Here is a 24,650-nt window from a genome sequence, read left to right on the forward strand (position 1 = left end):
CTGTGCATTTCATGATCACTAAGTAAAATTCAAAACCTCACCCTTTACAAAGTGATATGGTTCAGAAGTACTGTTGCTAAATAAGTTAAGGCAAAGGGGTCTTACAGCAAAAAGGAGTAATACAAAATAGCTCAATAGATGTGTAAAAAAGTATTAATTAGGAAAAAAGAAAGAAGAGAACAGATTTAAGAATCTGTTTTGAAATAATAGATCATGTGCTTCCAAAATATTGATTTTCACATTAGATTGGAGAACATCTACCCAGCTTCCAAGACAAGCATACACAGAAACAGCATTCTATATGATCCCTACCTGATCCTTAACACCTTAATTCCTAGACTTCCTTTCCTCAGTCTAAGCAAAAAATATCCTACTACAACTGTGCATATATCAATGACTATCAATACAGATACCTGCAGAAGTGTATTACAAATGCTGAATACAAATTTCGTAGCATACTTTGCTCTACAAAAAACTAAAGAAATACTTACCTGGTGGGAGGAAGGCTGTATGCTGTTGTAATTGCATGTTGGCAAGAGCTTGTTGGTATTGGAAAATACCAGTATTAAAGACTGCGGTGGCACCATTGGTTTTTTCAAGCGCAGGCCTCTTTGGTAATGGGGGAAGTACAGCTTGAGGAATTCCCTGAACGGTGGATGAGTATAAAAAAATAAATCCAATCCAAAAAAAAAGAAAAAAAGAAAAAGAAAAATCAGTAGAAGGCAAAAAAGAGGCAGGCAGCAAGCACCATGTTTATCCATGAGCAAGCAAGCACCAGAGCAGACTGAACTACCAGGTAAAAAGGCAAGGTGACAGCTTTAAAAGGACGCATTACTTTAGTTTAACCATCAAGTAATGTAAGTAAATGTATTGGAGCTCTATGTTATAATAATGTGCTAAAATACTGTATAAAGCTTCAGGTTTTCCGTAAGAAGCAACAATATTGGGAAAAAAGAAAGCTGCACTGCTAGCTCCATGAGGATTGACAAATAAAAGCAATGTTAATAGTAATCTCACAGAGTGAATGAAACAAGATAATATTAAAAATTATACCCACAGTTCCCAAAGTCTAACTAGACATGCAAAAATGTACCAAAGCATGCTGGTACTTTAACATTGCATTACAAATGTTAAATCTACATAAGAATATCGCTAAGCCATGCCAAGCAAACAGATACATAAAAATACAGTAATAAATACAATTTTAATGTCCTCAAAATGTACTTCATTTACAACAGTCTAAAAGGTGGTCAAACTGAATGTGGGCTGCTGCGCTTTAGGAACATTTGTTTGGCATATACATTTATGTGTATATTGTATTCTTTCCCACTAATTGGAACAGGAAACCACACTCAGTTTTCCATTGTATTTAAATGTTTACAAATTAATAAAAAAAGTGTATCTACAATAAAGCTACATGCCAAGCTAAAAGGTGAAAGGTCATAGTACCAGGTCAAAGGTTGCCTCGAGGGGTCGCTTCAGTGATTTGACAGCCGACTGAGTCTTAATTAGCAGGCAGCGAGCACATGATGGCAATGGGCCAGTGGGGTTCAAGCGCATTAACATAAACAGCAAGCAGAGGTGCATCATGGGGGCAGCAGTGCATTTTTGGGTAGGTGAGAAAAAACAAATAAAAAACAAATCATCGGAATGCCATATACAACGAATAACAAGACTAAGCATGCACAATAAAGGCACTACTAAGTTGTTATTGTGAGGATACAACCTCTATGTAGTTAATTACAAACAAGATAATCTAACAGAAAAGAGTGAAAGGCAAGAGAAAGAGAGTCTGCCTTCTGTATTTTTGCTCAAGTATCCATAAACAAACATAGAAAAAGGCCTCTCTCATGTTTATTGTACTATGCTACGGATAGCAAACCATGTGTTACATGAAGTAGTATTTTAATGGTCACATCATGTAGTTATGTAAAAATGTAGGACAATATTAACAGCTAAGCAAAGAACAAAGACTGGACCCATTAAAATCAGTTTTAGATCACGTTAAAAATTTACTTTAAGAATACATTTTAGCAAATAGCCTGTTTGTACTCATTTCTAATACCTTCAAATGTGCTGTAGTTTTCCTACTCCATGTAATTGCCATATTCAAGCATCCCTAGTTGTGCAATTATTCATCCACACCGTAATATTTAAGATGAACAAAATATGATTAAATCTCCCTCAAATAATGTTACAGTCTATTTGCTTGAAAACCTACTCTTAAGAAGTTTCAGATCTTATTTTTTAAATTAAGTAATTTTTAAGCATATTACTGGTGATACAAAAAACCTCCAAGATTAAAGAAGAGGAAAACAAAGTTTAGTGTAGAAACAGGAATACCATTAATGGTAATTTAGATGGATATACTTAAAGACAGAAATAACGATCCCTATAAATGGAGATTTATAGCAATACACTCACACACACACTATCTATATCCATCTATATAAATAGATAGATACATATTTTGAGTCTACATATAAGTACACACATGTATGTATACATACACACACACGCGCACACCCCCCTGTATACATCGGCTACCAAAAATTAGTAAAATATTTTAAGTCTGAAACTATTTAAGAGTAGATCTGGCTGTAAATGCTGTAAAAGCTCATTACACTGTGTAGTGAATGGGATACCTGAACAAACATATCTTCAGCAAGAATAGTTAATAAATTAATCATTTTTTATCATCAATGTTACATTTTGAAGGTGTTTTCTGGACTCACCATGGCAGCTGCAGTAGCTGCTGCTTGGGCAGCTGCAGCTTGGTTGACCTGGTACTGGGCAGCCTTGATCTTGGCTTGCAAATGTGCAGGAGGGTGAAAATATTTGCACTTTTCCCGTGAACACCTCCCTTTGATGTAATCCATGCAGACAGTAACTGTGTTGTCGTTGGTATCGATCATTGCACTGTCAGCAGGATGAGCAAACCGGCAATCATTTTCTCCTCTATTACAATTGCCACGCTGATACTCTCGACATACCTGCAGCATCATTAAATGAAAACCAGTTCATGTGCCTGGATATCACACAACATTGTTGACTTGAGAAAAGTGATCACAGAGAAGGTGTAAAATATAGTCAGCATTTTCAAGGAACTCTTTCAAAAACAAAAACTGGTAGCGCAAAAGGGCCTTGAAGTTTGGCATCTTGAACTCACTTTACAGATCCCTTTTTACTGCCAATCTGGTATAAAAGAGCCTGAGTAAAGGTGAATCAAGCCCAGAGAGTCCAAATCCACTGATTTCTATAATTGGCTACATTTGGTCCAATTCATCAACGTGTACTAGTTTTGAAAAAATGGGTTTATGATGTTAATCTTGAATGATAATTGAAACAATAAGCCAAGGTCAAAACTACTTCACTGTCAAATACATTTCTAAAGTGAACTATTTGTTAAGAATTGCCTTATTAAGCTAAATATGGTACAATTATTGTCAAAATGACCTTCCTAATCCTTTGAGATCAATCCCATGAGCTACATTTTTGGCTTCAATGCATTACATACTTTTACCTCTATCATTTATAAATATTTATATAGAGGTATGTCAGCCATGAGCATCAACAGAAATACAGCATTTAATGCATTCTCTCAGCTATTCCATCCTTTTAACACAAGAGGGCAACCGAAAACACACAACAACCCACAGTCTGATTTTTCTGAACCTCCCTCTTGTTCCACAGTCTGCCAGCTAAACAACCCCTGGGTTTATCCCATGTGTGAGTAAGAGTAGGTAGGTAACCCTTAGGAAAACAATACAGGTGCAGCCAAGCAGTCAGAGGTCTCGCTGGCGTGTGTTTATGTTGCACAATCAAAACAAAAGCTTAAAGAATCAGAAATCCAGATATTCCTTTTGGCAGAGGAGAACAGCCACCCTACCTAGTTGGTCCAATTACAAAAACTTCCACTGGATGCCAGAAACTACGAAAATCTTTCATTGGATGTACAACCCCCACTAACAGAACAGTAACTTCTGTAAATGGTAACCCCCCTCTCACTTATTGCATCAAAACGTTGGGCTTATTTCTCAGTAACTTTGCAAATCCTAAATTTAAGGGAACTACATTCAAACTTTAGTTTTATTGTCAGCTCTTTACAAATCATGACCAATAATAATCACAGCAATGAGTTTTACATACTAACTTCCAACAGCCTTTAGAAAATGCAAAGGTTGCACACTGAACAAAACTAACATAACAGATAGAATTTTCTTTACAATGAGTTTGGAACATTTGCTTTTCCTCAGGAAGTCTGGTTCTGAACTTTACAACAACCCAAATAGTGTTCTTTGGTTTTCATCTACACTAGCTCTCCAGATACACTTTAATTCACTGTACTCCTTAAAACCTCAATCAGATGTCATCTAAGACTCCTATCTACAGTTCATGAAACTGAGCAAGTGGCTCTATTCGAGGGCGATAGCAGCACTATTGTGAGTTTGCCAGCTTGGAGCATACATTTTGTCTGGCCATTGTCTCAGACGTATTTGGAAAGTCCTCCATTTGGTGGCAGACTTGCCATCTGTGCATCTCGCATATTTTTATAGTCAAGGCCACAAATGAGACTCTCTTTATCTTTATGTTCATATTTAGGCAGTTATTCTACCGAAGTGATGATGTCAGGCCATATCTAATAGTTTCCCTTTGTTTGCTTCTTTACACTGAGTAGCGACTTTACCAACCTACTGCACATTTTACATGTAAAAAAATCTGTATTTTTCCACTTTGATCTCCCAGGTACCTATGCCCTTAAAATCGACAATGATCTCTGGGTTACATTTTTCTGGTAATAAAAAACACTGTGTCATAAGAAAATTCTCTCTCTTTCTCAGATAAGAAGCAGTGGCTCAAGGGAGCCCGATGTATCAATTCAGCCAGATCTGCAATGTTTGGATAAAATTTAAAATGATCCACATTGAAACCAAACAAACTTTTCTGAAATTCAGAAAAGTTCAGTCAACCTTTTCCTTATTTTTTCCTTTTCTGTTTCATGTTCTTTTCTACTTTGTGATTTCTGCCAGGATCAGAAGTAGAAATACAGAGAGGGGCAGCTTCTACTCAAGGTATTTTCAGCTAAATGTATGGTATACTGGAAATCTCCTGGGAAAGTTTAATCTCATGAAATCTCCATCTTGATTTCCAGATTGACTGGTATGGTTAAATCTAGCTAAACATCCAAACTTCTGCATGATTAGCTGAACCAAACACAACCTCCAAAACATTTCAAGTTGATCCTTTTACTAGTAACAATCATCCGCTTTATTGCAGGGATATTCACATTGATTCAAGGGCTCCCATGAATTGCACAGCATACAGTTGTGTTTTAGATTTGTCTTAAAACCAGATAGTTTTAATTTCCTTTGATGAATGTAGTCAAAGTAATAAAAGCTTTCAGTTATAGAACATCCTTAATTTAAGCTTCCCAGGCCATGTGTGTTAACTTAATGAACAATGTAGTATATTACTTCTGAAAATATATTTTTAAAATTGAAAACAGAACAAATAATGTTCAAGTTCTGACACTAAAATCCCATCTGTTTTTTTTTACTGGACAATGCCAAGGGCAGAGAGCTAAGCCACGAACCACTCTATAATCATATAATTTCAAATGATATTAAATGATAGTAAGAAATTCACTTAAAGAACAACCAGTACATGCCGTACAGATAAAGCACCTTTTTTCACTGAGTAGAATCAAAGACATGTGAAGATTTACAAGTCAGGAGAGCATTTTTATAGTCAATAAGGTGCTAACTAGGAAAGATTTGCCTTGTGAGTGTTCACATTTCAAAAGCTAGATATTCTAGAAGCCAGACCAAAATAAGTTCATGTCCTTACATTCTACAAGAAGAATAAATCAGATTCTATAAGAATAGTTTCTGGTTTTGTGAAGGAGAGAAGGGAAGGTCAGTATATAATTGTAGAGAAACCACTAAGTGAACTCAGATATAGTCTGAATCACAGTCAAAACAAAACAAAAATATCCAAAGATGGGAAGCACCTGGATAAAAAAAGAACACTGTCCTGAAATATCTCAACAAATCCACCGGAAAGACAGAAAACTGGCTTAACTAGCAGACTGACTGTTTGCTTTCAGGAGCAGTGAAAATAGCAGAGGTAGCAGAATTACTAGCAATCCTATTTCCCATTTAACACAAATAGCTAGTCTCCTTTGTACAGATGGCTCCCTGAGTCCAACCGAACAAAGTGTGGCATATCAGATTTGTCTAATGAGTCTGAGAAGGCAGGGACACCTCCAGGCATTTCTCCTCCATTCTGCTCTCTCATTCTGAACTTCACCACATCTCTCCACTCAGATCAACGCAGCAGTAGCTCCACTGCAAGCAGACTGCACAAAAACTCTTAACGACAGGTTTCAGAGTAGCAGCCGTGTTAGTCTGTATCCGCAAAAAAAGAAAAGGAGGACTTGTGCCACCTTAGAGACTAACCAATTTATTTGAGTATAAGCTTTCGTGAGCTACAGCTTACTTCATCGGATGCAAGTGAGCTGTACCTCACGAAAGCTTATGCTCAAATACATTTGTTAGTCTCTAAGGTGCCACAAGTCCTCCTTTTCTTTTTGTAAAAAACTCTTAAGTGTCTCTGGGCTGATTTAATACAGACACATAACTAGGGGCTTGTCCGCACAAGAAAATTGTAGCAATTTAACTAAATCAGTTTAAAAACTATTTAGTTAAATTGATTTAGCCAACACCCTTATGTTCACTTATTTCACTCTTATTTCACTTTTGCAAAAGCTGGTAAGGAATTTACTTCCACTAAATTGAGCATATAAAAACTAAATGCTTTGCTGGAGCAGGCTGTAATGTTGTTATTTGTAACAGACAGCAAAGGTGGAGAAGAGAACAGGAAGGCAGACAGTAGATTTGAAGCGAGGGGTGGAGGATTATTTCTTCCAAGCTCCACGGGCAGGGAATGAGTGGGCATCTGTGAAGAACTGAGCAGGGACAGAGGTAAAAGCTCTGGTTCAAATGGCCATTGTTTCAGAACAGGATTCTCCTGTTTTGTGCCACTGAATATGGGGGATGTGGCTGAAATGTGAGTAATTCATGCGACTGTCTAGGGTTCCTTAGAGGGCTCCCTGAAACATCAACATTCATGTAACTTTTGAGAAGCACCATCAATACGGTGGTGTTACTTCACAAGTGACTGTTATCAGAGGGAAAGAAGCTCTGCTCTCTCCTCCGTTTGTAAAAGTTTTCTCAGGTCAAAGTGAAGACCTATCCAGGACAAGTCCTCAAACAATTAATATTTTCCATCAGAAAACTTGTGACAAATGAGAAATTTCTTAAGCCCCAATGCCTATTTCCAGGGGTTTGTAACTTGGCCGTTACTTTTCTTTCCTTTTCTTTTTTTTCATCCAAAGTTCAAAGGAAACCTGCTTGGCCATTTTTTAAAGTTTATTGCTTTCAGATGCTTTCTGGGGCTTTTTAAATTTTGAAAATGGCTCTTAGTTCAGACTGAGGTTAGTGTCGTTGGGTGTTCTGGGAGGAGAACAGTCCTCTGTTGTAGAAGAATTTGGTTTGTCACTTTGCTAATGTTTTTAAACAAAAATGGCATAAGAACTGTAACAAACACATTCTGACCAAAAGCTCCATTTTGAAGATCCGCTGACTTTAGCTCCAAATTTCAGCAGCTTCCGAAATGTTATGGGTCACATTGTATCATTAAGGCACCATGCCTTCTGGAACTTCCTGAATGTGAAAAGAGTGCAGCATGCTTATGACACAACCAAGTAGATCAGCAGATCTTAGCCAGCACTCTGAAGGAGATTCCACAATAATTCTCACAGTAGCACTCTCTTATCTGAGATTCATTTTAGATTCCTGCATTGTTTATTTATCTATCTTCATTGGTCTTAATTCATCCCTGGCAAGTATCCACTATGATGTAAAAGTCATCAAAAGAAAGCCCTTGATGTTTTGGAAGTAACAGAAGAGTCAACATTGCATGAATAGGTCTAAAATTGCTACACCAGTTATCTGGCTGGGTTTCTGAAAGCTCTCCCCCCGCTTAAAAAAAAAAAAGAAAAAAAAAGAAATAAGCCTCCAAAAAGGGAAGTGAAGTGATCTTTCAAAAGAGGAAACTGTGGTGATCTAAACTCTTGTTATAGTTCAGACAGGCTTGGGAAACATTCAGAGCGTGATGACACTCCGGATGATATTCTACATTGCTTCTAACTTGCAACTTTCTACATTGCAATTTGGCAATCATGAGATGAGTTTGGGGGAAGGGAATTAATTTCCATATAAGGAGACAGATCTCCTCCAGATGCAGGTCCCAAACATGGCAGAAAAGCACAAAAGTTATGAATCCCCTTATTTTAAAATGTTTGGAATGGCAGTACATCATTTTTACCTCTCACATTTTTTCCAAGTACTGTTATTGAAGGGCCAGATTCAAAACTGGTCTAAATTGATTTAGAGAAGCTGAGGCTCTACTCCCCAAATTTTAACTTACATGAACATCAGTCTCTCTTAATTTAAAGAATATTACCTGAGTGATTAAAGATCTATCATGTGATTAAGCGCTTGCAGGACTGAGAGTTACAGATTTATTTTTCTATCTGTAAGATAATATAGAGATTGGTACTAAAAAGTTCTCATTTGTCAAAGTTACTGCACAACATAGGAAAGAATTGGGGTTACAGATATTATTGTGTGCTAACTATGGCTAAATGTTGCCTTTTTAGGGTGGGACCACAATATCTGAATACCCTATTAAAAGCATGAAACAGAACAACAAAGCAAATGATATGTTGCTAACATGGTCTTTTAACCTTTCTAAACATTTAATTATAAATATCAAGTCTGTGCAATTTGGGATTATAAACACCAGCCTGCAGACTATGCTGATAACTACAGTTAAGAGGAAAGCCATCTTTCAGCATATTTTGACAGTCTGCAGCACAGTGCTGGCTCAAGGCCTATGTCGCCACAGACATCATAAGGTGTTGAAAACACTGTCAGGCATTTCAGATAAGAAAAGATTCAGGGCAAGGGAGAAGAACAGCTACAGAGAACTAGAATTTATTAGGCCTGTAGCAAAAGATAAACAGGAGGCCTCTGAGGGAATTCAAGCAGCATATACACCCAGAATGGAAATAAGCTAGAAACTGAAGAAGATCTCTTATACAGGTAGCTAAAGTATCATTATACCAAGTCCTGACTATCAATATCTATCCATCACACCCATTAACATAGTTCTTAGGTGCTGCTACTCTTGTGTTTGGTTTAGCAAATCTTAAAAGGTTTCAGTGGTACCTATTTCCTTTTGTGTTAGTGAGAAAAGTGTATGTGTTATTAAGTGATTGCATGAGGGTCATGTCACATTCTGTTCAGAGGCTTTTATCAAGACATCGTATTAACCATCTGGATCAGAAGCATGCGCAGGGATTTAAATTTGACCCTTTTAGAGGAGCACGTTCTGTGACTGCACTGAGGCCCAGGGCTGGAGGAGCTAGCTGTCAGTTCCTGCCACAGCCCAGGATCTGGAGCTTGCTTCCCCCGCTGCGGCCCCAGGGCCTGGAGGAGCTCGCTCTCCCCCTCCCCCACCACAGTCCCAGGGCCTCCCTGCTTGCCCCAGCGCACCCTCCCCCACCCGGCCTTGTGCACACCCCTGGTCTGGATTGTAATTTATGTGCTGTTAGTTTCCTTCACAAGCACAGAACTGAAGATGCAGGAGACTAATGCATAAGATTAATAATACGAAATAAAGCATATTACTTCCTACCTCCAGCCTGTCCGTCCTCATTAATTTCTGTGCAGCAGCAGCAGCAGCTGCAGGAACGGGGACACCAGGATTCCCTGCAACCAGCATCGGTGCAGTTGGTAGGATCTCTGCTGGGACCAAGCCTGGGGAGACAGGCCCCAGGTAGGGATTAAAGGCTGCTGATGCATTGGTGGCTAAACTTGGTGCAACTGAAAACATTGGCTGGAAAAAAAAAGAAGAAACAACTCTTTAATGTTTATACTAGTCAGTATATTAAGTTCTACCATATACTCTAAAGTGGCTGGTTCTGGATGTCTTTTTACCCATGATAGCAGTGTATTTTTGCTATTAATACAAACAAAACATTTGTTCTAGCTAAGAAATATACAGCAAATATATGGAATCTTAATACACTCATTTAGTAAAAATTCCATTAAGATGGAATTCAATTTTAAGACTCCACTCATTTTTTTCTATAAATGGTCATTCCAACACGCATATGACATGTGGCAGTAGTATGACTGACCTTCGACTATCACCCCTTCATTTGCCCAGCCACAAGTCAGCACTTCCACATGGCCGTGTAAGAAAAGCATCTTACAACTGTGATATCAGATACCGTCATGTGCAGGTTTGAGGTGTGTACAAACAACCACAAATGAGAAAGGAATCTCAGTGGGTGAGAAAAGGCATCCTTCCATTCAGTCATTGTTAAACAGCACAGACAATAGATTCTCCTTTTATTTTCTCAACTGTAAATAAGTACTGAGGCAGTGGAATTACACCAGTGTAAAAGAGGTCCAAGATCAGAATATAACAGCAACAACAAAAATTCTTTTTGGTAAAACTAAACAGGTTGCCCATCCAGAAATTCCGTATGAAACAAACAATCTCACTGTCCTGGATACTGAAGCCAACAACTGAAGTCTTTATAGGCTCCTTCAAGTTCATCTGTCACGAGAGAACTTAAAAAGGTCCAGAAGCTCAACGAAGACTATAAGACCAAATTCTGTGCTGTTACACTGGTGTAAAACTGAAGTAACTCTACTGCTTCACTGAATTTAATGGAATTGCTCCATCAGTATAACTGACAGGAGAATTTAACCCAGAGTCCGTACTTTTGATATCTGAGTAGAATAGCTGGTAAACGCACCATGAAAGCTCTCTTCAAACCTGTCCTCTTAGGCTACAAATGAATATGTACCTAAAAGCCTAAAGGATCTCCCTTTCTCTTTCTCGACTGTTTTCTCTTAGCCAGGCATGCTACACAAGGATATGTTTTTGTATTCTCTAAGAAGTCACTCAATTGCTTAGCAAGCCTGGAGCTAAAAATATCGGAAAAGGGCACAATATTTACAAAGATCGTTTACAAAGCATGGTGGTGTAAACTGGGAGTAAATCCCAGTGTCTGGATCTTCATCAATGTCAATGAGAAGAGAATCAGGCAAATTTAGTGTAAGTAGCAGCATATTAATTACATTTTGACAAATTCCATCTAATGTACAATGTACTTTCATTAAATATACTGTTAGTAGATGGATAAATTAGTACGAGAGATCAAGCAACAAAACCGGCCAGTTAGTGCTGTGACTATATGGATACCAATGTATGGCTAGAAGAGTCCCTCCTTCAGCTCAATATGCCAACTATAGGGTAAATAATATTTTTTCTATTCGTTTTCTATTTAGATAATTAGGAATAAACTGCAGGCTTTAGATCACTGCAACGAGAAGTGTAGCAGCTTTTACAAAAGCAGTAATTGCACAAAAAAAAGCACAAAAGCCTCAAATCATTCTGAACCTTGTCTTACAGGTATTTTGCAAAGTGCTGTATACATTTGTTGTATCAGATTAATAATTAATTACACTGACCCAGCCTGAGGTCCCTTTGCACTCTTGTGGTGCAAAGGTGACTTCAAGCTGCGATAAGCAGGCAGCACAGCATTTCCCCTGGATTGGGGAATTCGCAGGTGGTGTGTAAATCCAGCTCTATACATTAAGAGCAATTCTCAGACAGTGCAGGGGCCGCAGAGAACCATTAAGAGTAGGCATAACTTACAGCACCCGTGAGACTGCTCTCAGTTACACCAAGGCTAAATTATCTCTTAGCTGACCTCATGATGAAGTAGGGTAAAGATGGTATTAAGCCACCTTTGCTACCTAGATGAGCTGAAGGCATTTCTGTTACACCTGAGAACTGCACACACAGAAGATTATATATATAAATTATCATGCAAAGAGATATTTGTCCATTTTTGTACTCTAAAAACTAATTCTAACATCTAATTTTCTCCAAAGAGTTCTCCAAAGAATAAGTTTGTATTACTTACAATAACTATTTTCTCCAGGTCCCAGAGATTTCAGTTTATTCATTTCTTTCTACCACAATATTTCCATAAACTTTATGTGTAGTTAATATAGGAAATATATCCAACAAAACCTGGTACTAATTGTTTCTGATTAAACTAGGTAAATAAACTATGATGCAGTTGATCAACATACACAGTATCTGATAGTATGATACAGAAACAAGGTAAAAAATATACAAACCATAACTTCTTTGAAAAAGTTCACATTTTGTAACTGTGCCATAATAAATGGAAATAAAATATTAATTCACATTCTGTAATTAAACAAACTGAGGGAAGGGGATACAGGGTAGAGGCAAAATATTTCTAAATGCTTCACAACATGTCAAGGAAACTCCTTGGGTTCCCACAAAGCTTCAGCTTCAATTGCTCAGAACATTTCATTAAATCCTTTATACAAGGATTTACTGCGATCCAGAGTAAGTCAGAAGAGGGGTTTGTGGGCAAGGAGGTTATATAGTTTGTTAGAGCAGAGGAATGGGAGTTGGGACTCCTATATTTTATTTCCATCTCTGCTACTGACTCATCGTGTGCTATTGGGGAAGCCACTGGTTTACCAAGATATGCCTTAATTTTCTCATCTGTAAAGTGTACATAATACTATGCAGTGTTGTTGTAGCCATGTTGCTCTCAGGATATTAGAGAGAGAAGGTGTGTGAGGTAATAGCACTTACTGGACCAACTTCTGTTGGTGAAAGACAAGCTTTTGAGCTTACACAGAGCTCTTCCTTCATTGTCTGCAGTTTGTGTTGCACTGAAACACTTTGACACAGAGTACTATGGACTGGTCACGAAATAATGTAAAATCATAAATATTATATAAAAATAAAAAAAATTAGAATAAAAAAACCCTGAAATTTTGAAATTATTCAAAATGAAAAATTTTCCCAAAGTTTCTTTTTATTCTGAAATTTTGTTCTATGGGAATTTTCATCACAATAGACACTTTTTTTCAAAATATTTTTGTATGATGAAAATGGCATTTTTCAGTGAAAAAACATTTCAAAAAAAAATTTCCAACCGGCTCCACCCACAATGATTAATTGCTCTCATTACATATCCCATAAATCTTAATGATCTCGTACATTAAAAGCAAACAATAAATACATGAAGGTTTACAGTGAACAAGGAAAACAGGAAGACTTGATTTTCAGACAGAACTGGGCCTCTCCCTTTATGCATCTAATTTTGTGGCTTCAAACAGCAATTTTACCCAGATATCTAAACACCTGATTGTGCCTATATGTCATGTAGATGGATATTATGAGCAACAGAAACTGTTCATACAAATAAAAGCAGGGACAAAATATTTCCTGCAACTATTTGCACAACATGTTTCAAAATCTGGCAATGATCGCACAGCACCTCAAGCCGGGGGGAACTTGTCTAGCCTGTCAGGGGAAGGTGTGTACCTCTTTAAGGGTAGAGGCATGGAAGTTGCTGCAGACACAGATCAGGTCAGCATGAGGATGCTGACTCATCTCCTTCCCCCCTCCCCCGGCCCCCAGGGGGCTGGAAGAGCAGGGAAAGTACACAGGTGCAAGCTGGGAGGGCTTGTACAGAAGGAATACAATGATCAGATAAATGACTTGGTAAGGGATTTAAAAGGAGGTATTTGTTAAAGGAACGGAAACATTGGGGGTTCTGGGCTCCTATGACTGCAATAGTAGGGAGCCAGCCACCCCTCCATTACAGACCATCTCTTCACCCTCAGTTAAGGTGTGGGGGAGGATAAGGTCATAGCAGCTGGTTGGCTGGGGAGCAGGATGGACAGGGAGGGTGGGCGGACAGAAGCCCCTAGGTAGCTATTGAAATGATCATGGAGTTATCTGCACTGTACACTTTTATCTATCTATCTAACCCCCAGACAGTTAATAATAAAGTTGAAGCCTAATTAAAGCACATCCAGTGTCTCCTGCTCTCCTTCTGGTGAAGCCGGATAATGAGGCTGCCTTAACATTGTATGAATAACCTTTACTTTGGAAATTTCATGACTTTTGAGAGCTTAATTTTTCTAACCTTGGTATTTAGTTATTTCTATTTTTTTATCTTTACATTTAATTTCCTTGGCGCCTCAAAGCAAAAATAAATAAATAAAACATAGAACTATTTGACTTAAATTTGTTTATGCCAATAAATTCCAGGATCTGTAGGTACGATAAACTCATTTGTAATCCAACACGCTCCAATACAGCTGCCTGCAACTGACTGGGTTCCTTGAACGCTATTCCGATTGCAAATGTTACAGGCTTTAGTACAATGTCCCTTAATAAACATGTCTTTAACCCATGTTAATAAAGAGTTCAGAAAACTTCTAGTATACACATACAAAATTGCCAGTTTTGATCAAAACACATATGAAATGTGTTCTCAAGCTCATATACTTCAAAATTGGCTGAACTGGCTCACTTTTCAACACAAAAACAAAAAACAAATAAAAAAAAACCCCAACACCTCCGCACTGAAACCAAACATGGCAATTTTCATAAAAAAGGAATCTGAGAAAGTTATGAGAAAGAAAACCTATAATATAGCTTTCAGTAGCTACTACCTGTGCCTGGAATATTAAGTTATTACTTTAACAACAAAAAGGGGATTTCTTTAATCAACAAGCCACCGAAAGTAAAGGTGCTGGCTGGCACACTCTGCTGAGAACTTCCCTTGTGGCTACATCAGTGAAAGAGAGGTCCAAGAACCAAACTTCACACTGTTTCAAAACTTAGAATAAATTCCCAGGCAGCTTTATGGAATGCACCGTTGCCTGACAATTATAGTCAAATCAAGGGACACAACTTTCTGGCAGTGTATAAGCAGTGGACCCTCAGGTGACTGAGAAAAGCCACACACACTAGATCAGGAAGTTTGCAGCACAAACTTGCTCCCACTGAAACTTCACTGGAAGCAAAATTTGTGCCCAGCACTGGCAGCACTCATAGGCTAGAGGCTCTGCCTGGTTTACAAGCACAAATCAATAATTTAAGAATCTTAGGCAATCCTGATAAATACAAGGAGGATGCTCTGAGAAGGCTGAAAGAATTAGTATATTTCTGTGGGGTTTGCAGATGTGGTTCTTTCTGACTCTCCACTGTGTTGAGTCTTGTGTAGTCACATACTTTACCCATGTAGAATGTAAGCAAGTCAAACCAGCAGTGTTTTATACGTAGTTAGACTGTAAGTGCCTCAGGGCAAGGACGGTGTCACGTTATGTATTTGTACAGTGTCTATCAAAATGAGACCTCAATCCTGCCTGGAGCTTCTAGGCACTAATTGTAATAATACTTTTTATTCACTTTGCACAGATATGACTATCTGTAGTCATAACTATAACTATAATAAACTATATAAACTATAATTTTAGCTCCTGATGCTGTAAATACTTATGCACATATTTAACTTTAAGCACATGAAATTGATGGGAATAAAGTTATATACTTTCTTAAGTGTTTACAGAATCAATTCATTTTCAATATTTTTGGCTATCGCAGTTTGTAAAATTCCAAAAAGATACCTTACTAGCAGTGGCCCCATCATCGAACATTTAGTTTATTATAAATTTTAATCTGAAGTTGTAAGAGCTCAAATTTTCAAATTAGTTTTATAAAACCTCAGCCTGATTTTAACCAATGATTTTTAAAAATCATGTGATATAAATGATTTACCTTGATTTAAATCTCTTCACTTTGGGGAAACTGACTATATCAGAGGAAATAGATTATACATAAAGGCTGACAAAAGAATGAAGTAAATAAACTGAAAAAGAGAGAGAGAATGTTTTTCCTCTAATCTCTTCCAGTTATAGTATTCACAGCCATTACTGGTATCAAAAATAATTAAAAACATTTGTCAAACAGAAGTATGGTTTTTGAATTGATCCTATCTCTTTACTTCCTCACTTCAGGTTCTTCGCTAAGTTAGTTCATTTCACTTTTGTTAAATCATGTTATTGATTTTTAGTAAACAGAACACAAGGCAACAAGAACCAGAGTCAAATGTGATCATATATATTTTTCCTACAATACTCTGTAATAACATCAGTTTCAATTATGCTCAGGAAACCATTAAACAATTTTAGGGCCAGATTATTAGAGTGGCATCCATTTGCAGACAATATCGCTGGTGCACCAAAACCCCCTATTGTACATGCACATATTGAATGCACATGGCCTTTGAACAAATAAATTCTATTGTTTTTGCACTCAAGTGATTACATATAAAAATTGCACATGTAAGAGTTTTGTCCCTTAATATAAAGGGCTTTTTGGAACATAAACAGACGCCTTTGTGCTATGGGTTAAAATACATTGATCCAAATTCTGCTCCCGATTTGGGACTGCATGGATCTAAGAAAAGGCAGAATTTGACCTACCAACTTTAATATTAAAGTAAATGTTACTTCCATTTGTTTATCTTGCAGAAAATTATTGTTCTAGTATTGTTTTAAAATAGAAATGTCATTGCAGCTTAGCTATAGCATCTATATATTAGTATGCGCAAAGCAAAGGACAAGTGGAAGCTATGTTTGGTTATACTGCATTATACAAATAAATTATGTGTTATGGACAATATTTTTCCAAAGCACCCTCCTAAACTTGCACAGCCAAGTTCTTGCATGGTCCAAAACTTGGATTTGCACAAATACATCTATGGTTTTGGATGTTCAAAAACTTGGATGACCAGTTTGGGGCTATTTTGAATATACAACCCAGAAGACATATTCTACATTTGAGCTATTTGACTGGTACAAAGAATGGAATTATTTCATATAAGAAAGCAGGCAAAAGTCAGGGGGCACCAACTCACAGGTTGAGGCCTTTGGTAGGCCACATTGTAGAGTACTGTCTGGGTTATATTTTGATAACATTATATCATCTCCACTGTTAGTATGGTACCTTAACATTCTGGAGTTAGTATGCTGTTATCAGTCTACTGAATTTCCTTGCTTTAACTAGTACTACTTTTAATTTGAAGAAAGGCCTATCACAACACAGCAAAAATTAAAATGTAATATTTTCTCACCTTGAACGTATGGTATTGATAATTGGTATCAATGTCGATGTAATATGGAGATCCCTCCCCCCCTCTTTTTTGGAATGACTGAGGCATATAGTTCTATGAGAGAATAATAATTGTATTGAGTTAACTAATTAAAATATGTTTAAAAGATTACTGATATTTTTAAACCCAGCAAGCGTGGGACCTTGCAACTGTTTTACACAACTATGATAATTCTTGCTACTGCTCTGATTTTTGCAATCTCTACTTTTACATTTAGGAATTTTAAATTATTACTACATTATTTTAAAATAAAAACCAAGTTAAAAAGACAAATCACAAATTATTAATGCAGTCTGCGAGGCAAGCAGGCAAGAGGAAGGTATCCAAGGGTGAATTCTATTTCATCAAGTTACCCACAACGAAGACAGGATGCTTGGGGAACAAACAGGGGAAAGTGCAGATGTAGGGTTTTCCATCCATTCACTTCTCATAGGCTATCACTTTACCTCCCTTCATCCCCTATATATGAAGTAAAAGAACCCCTGCAACTGGCAGTGCAGTGGACTGCCTTGTGTACTTTTTTGCATAGAACACACCAGTCCTGTTCATCTTTACTGGTGCCCTCCAGTAATTGAGTTAGTGGCTTGGACCTGAAGGATTGGGGGCCAAATTTATTCTCAGTTTAACTCAACTGACTTCAGTGGAATTAAATCAGTGATGTGTCCTGCACTGTGTGTTCAGCTCTCAACTGCGTACGTATATAATTGGCTGATGACAGTCATATTTATATACACTGAGGCTGTGGATCATTGCAGCAATATAAACTAACTCATCCCCTTGGAGACCAGCTTATGGGATACACTGCCATGTGCATATTAAGCAAGGTATCAGAAAAGTAGGACAGGCAATATTAATGCTTAGGTCATGTTGTAACCAGAAAACAGATTTCTGATAGGTTTTCCTGATTATTCCCATTTTTAAAAATGGGATTAATTTACTGATCCTTCTGCCTGACAAGCCTGATGTGTTGACCTGGCGTATCAAATTTACATTAAACACACAGGTCTAACTGACAGCTTTGAACTTTGTCTAACAGTGCACTGTGAAAATGTAATAATTTTAAAATTCCTATAGCATGTGAACTGTGCAAACGAAATCTATTTTGCTGGCACTCTGGATGGACATACATTTTTTCAAATTAAAATTAATATAATTAAATCAACAAAACAAGAATAATATTATTCCAAGTACAGTTCAAACAAGGTAAAATAAAGCACTATAAATGGTTACAGAAAAGCACTTTATTGTATTTGATTTCTCCATCATTTAGAGGTTGATGCCAAATTTTACTGGCATCTTACTATATATCTGATACTGGATATCTTACAGCATCAGTCTTAGTCTATTTGCCAGAACTTGTTTTATAATTATCAGTGGCTCTTCACTATGTTGCCCTGTTGATAAGTAAGAGTTGAAAACATGCTTACCACAGGTTGTAATGGGGCACCAGGCATCATGGCATTGGCTAGTTGCATTTGCTGGGCCAGCATGGCCATGTTCTTCTGCTGAATCAGGTTATTGCGTCCATTTATCTCCAACTGTGTTTTTAAGTGTGGGGGTGGGTGAAGATATTTGCAGTTCTCCCTTGAGCATCGACCCTAAACATAGGAGAAATGAGCATAACTGGTGTTAAAACAGCCACAGGAATATCCACCTTCATTATGTCACTTACCAAACAAAGTGACATATGGATAACCAAATATTTATAAGAGCAACAATAAATAAAGAATGATAACATTAAAGTAGTATCAATAAACTATATGTTTTTACAGCATGTCCTCAGAGAACTACTGTTGCTAAAGGTGAGCAAAATGCTGTTCCCTTGAAAAGAAAACAACTGTTTTCTGTGGTTACAAAATCTTTTTCAATTAAAAATACCCTAGCCAAAGCACTCATGTAGCCCACAGACCTGCCTCCACAAGTCTCCACATTGGCAAAAGGCTGTACAGCCAGACATCCAACTACTGGAGTGCAGTCCAACTTTAGAAGTGAGCCCAAGAAAGTACAAATACTACTCTGAACATGCTAAAGACGGATCTGTTTGCATTATAATAAGGGGAACAGGAAGCAATGAAAGGTTAGGCTAGCATTCAAGGGTAGAAATATTACTAGGGAAATAACACCGCAAACCAATAAGGTTCTACAGCTCTGATTATTGCCACCACATGGCACTCCTGGGAAAAGGTGATCATATCAAATACATTTTTTTTCTTTTTTGCAATGGCACACACCATCTATGAGAGGCAGAAACCAATTGTGGCGGTAATATGCATGTTCTATGCAACAAATTTGACATGCTAATTTTGTCTAGATTAAAAGGATGCATCAATGTGAACTTCAGTCATATTTTTTTTAAAATGAGGTAGAAGTAATTTCAGGTACATCACCTACCCCAGAGTCCTCCTGACAAGAAGACAACTTTGCCTGTTATTTCAGAACCGTTTCTCTCTTCCCTGGTGCTGTGTGAAAGACCCCACACGTAACAAAGGAAACTTACTTCAGAAAATGTTTTCAAAAGTGACCTCTGATTTCTGGGTACCTTCCTTAAAATCTGGGTTCCCAGCTTGTGAAACTATGAGGCCTCATTTTGGGGAGTGCTGAGCACTCAAGGCTCCAGCTGAAGTCACTGGAAACCGTGCAAGCGCTGCACTCTGAAAAGCTAGGCTGAAGGTTTCCCGCGTTGGACATCCAAAAAGGTGGCACCAAAAATCACAGGTCACTTTGGAAAATGCTGGTTTTACTAAATATACAGGAGAAGGAGTAAAAATGCTGCCAAATGCGAAAAGCAGGAAAAGCAGGGAAAACAATTTCCCCCAGTAAATCTCTGTTATAGTAATTATTGTAACAATACATATCACAACACTAGATAAAACATTACCAGAGAGAAGTATGATTTTTAAGATGATGGTATCCCTTTAACATTTCATAGGACTGAGGTTAGAAAACATCGTCATTCATTAGCAATATGAAAAACTCTATGCAATAATTGTTCTTAAACTTTCAACAATGAAGACCGTTCTTCCACTGAGACACTAAATCAACTGAAAAAACACAAATACAAGGAGAATAAAATCAATTGTTGGGAGAACCGATCTCTTAAACTGTAAGTTTTTGCTTCCTCTCTTAATCTTTGAAATGAATCCAAGCAGGAGCAGAGACAGAGCCTTAATTTAAGCTGTTTTCATCTGGCTTGGTTTTGCTTTTTCAGGAAACAAATTAACTCAATATAGTTTGACCTTACACTGAATTTTGCTCAAAAAACCACAAAGCTAATTTGAACTCTCTTTTTTAGTCAAAACCCCCCTTTTTTTCCTACCTATCTTTTTCTACTCTTGGCAGCTCAACATATATGAACCTCGTTTTCACAGCGAGCCAACTGGCATTTCAATGATCTTTGCATAAGGCAGTATGTCTGATAATGGGATTATACATAATTCTTGAAATTGCTTTGGGGTTATGTACCCATTGCAGTCACTCTAAAGAATACTGCACTAAAATATATTTTTCAGAGCACCTATTTATAATTATTTAGAACATTTCCATGAGTGAAGTATAGTTTCCATTACAAGGTGCAATCTACCAAATCTTGTTTATCCAGAACAAGGATGGATAAACATATCTACCAATTTATTACAGTCACAATAGAAAAAATGCAGGATGCAGGTATTGAACAAACAATAGCACTACCATGCTGGTCAAGCTGAGAGACATACTTGCAGCTTCTTGAGCAAGCAGCCCTCAGAAGGTCATGGACGATGGTTCTGTGACAGGCTGAGGCATATTAGGGAAAGGATACGTTGCTACAGAAAGCCAAAAATACTTCCATGATGAGGAGCTGTGGACCTGTCTGGAGGAAGAAGAACTTATACTCCCAACCTCCCAATTGTGCATCTATCCATACCCCCAGAAGGGATCACAATAGCTGTGGGAGTTAATACAGCCTCAGCAAATTCCCAGAGTATCCCTTCCCATGGTAAAACCTGTGGCATGGGGATCAGGTGGAGGAAATCTGAATGAGAATTCCCCTCACAGAGTTCCTTCCTTATTGCTCTGCTGTGTGGTTTACCCTCATTTAGAATGAGTCACAGGGCCTGCCCCCAAGTCCCATGGATCTCCTGGGATCTGCCGGAGGCCCTGACATCCATATGTAGGCAGAGAAAGCAACTCTCTGTGGCATGTATTCTTTGGAGCCACACTGCTCCATGAGCTTTCCTCAGCTACAGCTGCCTTACGGACCCCTTTTGGGGGAAGGAGTAGGGGACTGTGGAAGTGGCTCTAGAGAAAAGCTCCAGATAATACAGCCCCAGATCTTTTCCAGGTAAAGTCCACAGAGACAGAGTGGGACACTCCTGCCCCTGGCTTACCCAGTCCTTGCCCTTTTTCTCTTTCCCTCCCAGTCTTCCACAGAGATCTCAGGAGCAGAGAGCCCTCTTTGAAGTCTGAAAGAAGGCCATTCCTTGTAGGAAGCTCACCTTCCTTACCAGATGGGAGGAGACAATCCATGCCTCAGAGGATTCCCTCTGCATGCGGATCTGGGGGACACAGTCCTCCATCATTTCCATTAGCCTTACACCTACGTAAGGCAATTGGATTGGGCTGAGACAGTGAGAAAGCAGACTTTGCAAGGCCATTTTGCAGCCCCCAAATATACACTTTAATATTAAAAATACCTTGTTATTCTTTTTTGAAACACATGAATGGAAGGCTATATTAAGAATGTACCCATACTGTACCTGAACTCTTAAATTAACTCAAGGTTAAATTTGAATAAATTGAAGAAATCTAATTTTAGTACCTTTATGACTTTTTTAGAGTTCCCTGTCCATCTCAGAGAAGAACACGTCTCATCCTTAAATAGCAAAACCCGGTATTTCCTAATATTCAACATTTACACACACACCCCTAAATTATATTACATCTGGCTTATGGACTGCATTTTTTTTTAAACAAACCTCCACAAAAAAAGTTCCTTCAATGATGTTTTTGCTAAGCCATCTAATCAATGAAGATCTCACATAGAGAACGTATGTATCCACACAGTGCATACGCTGTGGCATAAATACAACTTAATTCCCTCATGATGTTCCAAGCCACCATAAGGAGGATCTAATTGGCGAAATATCATATCTAACTAAAAACTGCAGAAATTTAACAAGACTGTGATGATCTGTAAAACAGTTTGCATCCAAAACCAAATAAAGTTCCCTCTGCCAAAAAGAAATTCTAATCTGAAATTGCACGCTAGGGTGGCAGGAAAGTGAGATATTTCTTATTCATCTTTGACACCTAGAGATAATCCTGTCTAATGCTACAACAGGACATGGCTTTATCTAGAAGACATAATGTATGGGCAGCATTAAACACAAGTCCGTGTTTAATGACACAAGGACTGCAGTGTGTCAGTTTTGTTTTGCTGAGTCACTTTATGTAATCCTCCTTTCTTTCATTAGTTTAAAGTCTGACTCAATGTTGTTTTAACTCTTTTTTTTTAAGTTTAGCAGAATGTTGAGAAAAAAGATGTAAGGGTTAAAAAGGTCACAGGACAGAGACTGGGGAGCCCACAAACTAAATTTTACAGTTTCCTTGCAATTTTTTCCTCAGGCAGGAAGGTTTGGACTAGTTTTGAAGGCAGCAGAGTACTGTAGTGCAGCCTTCTAACCCTTTGCATCCTGGGAATCCTCTGGGAAAGGAATCCTCATTCCCAAGAAAAGGCTGCCCTAAGATGCATCTCTGATTCCTCCCTCCCCAGCAGCATGGCTCTTATAGCTGGGAGGTGACTCCAATCCAGTGAGCTGCATTATCCACTTTAGAATCTGACTAGAAGCTCTGGATGGACTGTAAGAATACATATAATTCTGAGATTGCAGAAGACAGGCAAGCAAGCCAAAAAGAAGCTCCACTTGGAGGTTCTTCATATGTTAAAAGTAATTAATTTCACAGTAAGTAATTTCATATAATCACTTCTGTACTTTATGTACAATACAAGGTCACTGTAGCAGGTCTTTAGCACAACACTACAGATCAGAATACAGTGGTGATAGAGAGCTAGGTAGAAGAAGAGGCAAATGGAGGGTGAGTGGTAAAGCACACAAAGAGAGCTTTCAGGCCAGATCCTCCACTAGTATAAAGTGCCATAGCTGCACTGACTTCAATAAAGCTGTACCCATTTACTCAAGTTGAGGATCTGGTCTCTAATGAACACAGTCAGGGGCTTCATTCCTTTGGCATAAACAATTGCTGGAGCATACATATTTGGAGTGAGAGGCCCATGCATAGCCTGCTTCTTGTCCTATACTATGTAAGTGTAACTGATTTGCTAGATTGCATTTGGTACATAGAATCATAGAATCATAGAATATCAGGGTTGGAAGGGACCTCAGGAGGTCATCTAGTCCAACCCCCTGCTTGAAGCAGGACCAATCCCCAATTTTTGCCCCAGATCCCTAAATGGCCCCCTCAAGGATTGAACTCACAACCCTGGGTTTAGCAGGCCAATGCTCAAACCACTGAGCTATCCCACGGGCGGTGGTAGCAGATGGAGACTGGCGGCAGTGCATTCAGTGCGCTATGGGTCCCAAGCTGCTCAACAGTGCCAAGCATAAGGGTCGCTTGGAACTGGTGGTCCCTTCTGGGTAGGTGAACTACGGATCGGCAAAGTGTCCGAGACCATCAGAGCAGTGGGAAGCAATGGAGGGCGGTTCATCAATAAGAGAGGCTCCTCAAGTAGGAATGGAGGACCGTGGGTGGTCGGCAGTGCGGCGGAGAGCCAGCAAATGGCAGCATCAGCTCAGTCGTAGGAGTCAAGGGAGACAGGCATCCTGGGGTGCATGGGACCAGGCAGGAGATACCAGATGGTCCCAGCAGACTGGTTGTCCGTGGAGGCAAAGGCTGCAGGGCTGGTACTGGGGCCGAGGTCATCATTGCTGGAGCACGGTGTTGGGATCTATGCTCAGAATGAGACGTCTTCGCAGGGGGAGCCTCATCTTTGGTGTGAGATGTCTCACCTGACCTGCCACGGCTTGGGGAGGAAATGCTGTGCTCGTGCCCATGCTGTGCTTTTTCCCTGGATGTGGCAGTGACGCTGGTGCCCGGCAGGACGGGCTGGAAGTAGGGCTGGCCGCTGGCGCAGAGCGGCCATCCAACAGATACACTGGTGCTGGTTTCTGTGGCGCACGAGGGCACATAGTCTCCTCCATCAGGAATTTATGGAGGCAAATCTCTGAAGCTTCCTGAGTTTGGGGTGGGAAGGAGAAGCAGATAAAGCAGCGTGCAGTGATGTGAGCTTTGTCAAGACAGTATAGGTATCGTTCATGTTCTTTGCTCACCGAGAATGGGCGAGGGAAGGAAGCACAGTACTCAAACCCTGCTTGTCTGGGCATAGTGCCCTGGCTGGGAAGAGAGTCCCACCAAGGGGAAAGTCTTGGATTTTTATTCCTAACTAACAACTGACTACTAACAACTAAGGGACACGAAAAACGAGGATGGA

The 24,650-nt window shown here is 38.8% G+C and overlaps 1 protein-coding gene across 17 annotated transcripts in view; it reads right to left on the minus strand.

Moving 5' to 3' along the window:
- Nucleotides 1-24,650, minus strand: part of MBNL1 (muscleblind like splicing regulator 1) — a 200,842-nt gene that overhangs the window by 18,023 nt on the left and 158,169 nt on the right. For 6 of the 17 annotated variants that reach the window (XM_084640049.1, XM_084640041.1, XM_084640054.1 and 3 more), the window contains exons 3-8: nucleotides 18,592-18,762; nucleotides 17,126-17,218; nucleotides 9,763-9,963; nucleotides 2,736-2,993; nucleotides 1,450-1,503; nucleotides 492-645 (exon numbers count right to left, since the gene is read on the minus strand). In XM_084640049.1, coding sequence (XP_084496175.1) covers nucleotides 492-645; nucleotides 1,450-1,503; nucleotides 2,736-2,993; nucleotides 9,763-9,963; nucleotides 17,126-17,218; nucleotides 18,592-18,762 — 931 coding nt within the window. The remainder of the gene's footprint in view (nucleotides 1-491; nucleotides 646-1,449; nucleotides 1,504-2,735; nucleotides 2,994-9,762; nucleotides 9,964-17,125; nucleotides 17,219-18,591; nucleotides 18,763-24,650) is intronic. The other 11 variants (XM_084640045.1, XM_084640044.1, XM_084640055.1 and 8 more) reach the window with 3 other exon arrangements.

This window comes from Lepidochelys olivacea, assembly GCF_965140295.1.
Source record: "Lepidochelys olivacea isolate rLepOli2 genome assembly, chromosome: 9".
Taxonomy (NCBI): domain Eukaryota; kingdom Metazoa; phylum Chordata; order Testudines; family Cheloniidae; genus Lepidochelys; species Lepidochelys olivacea.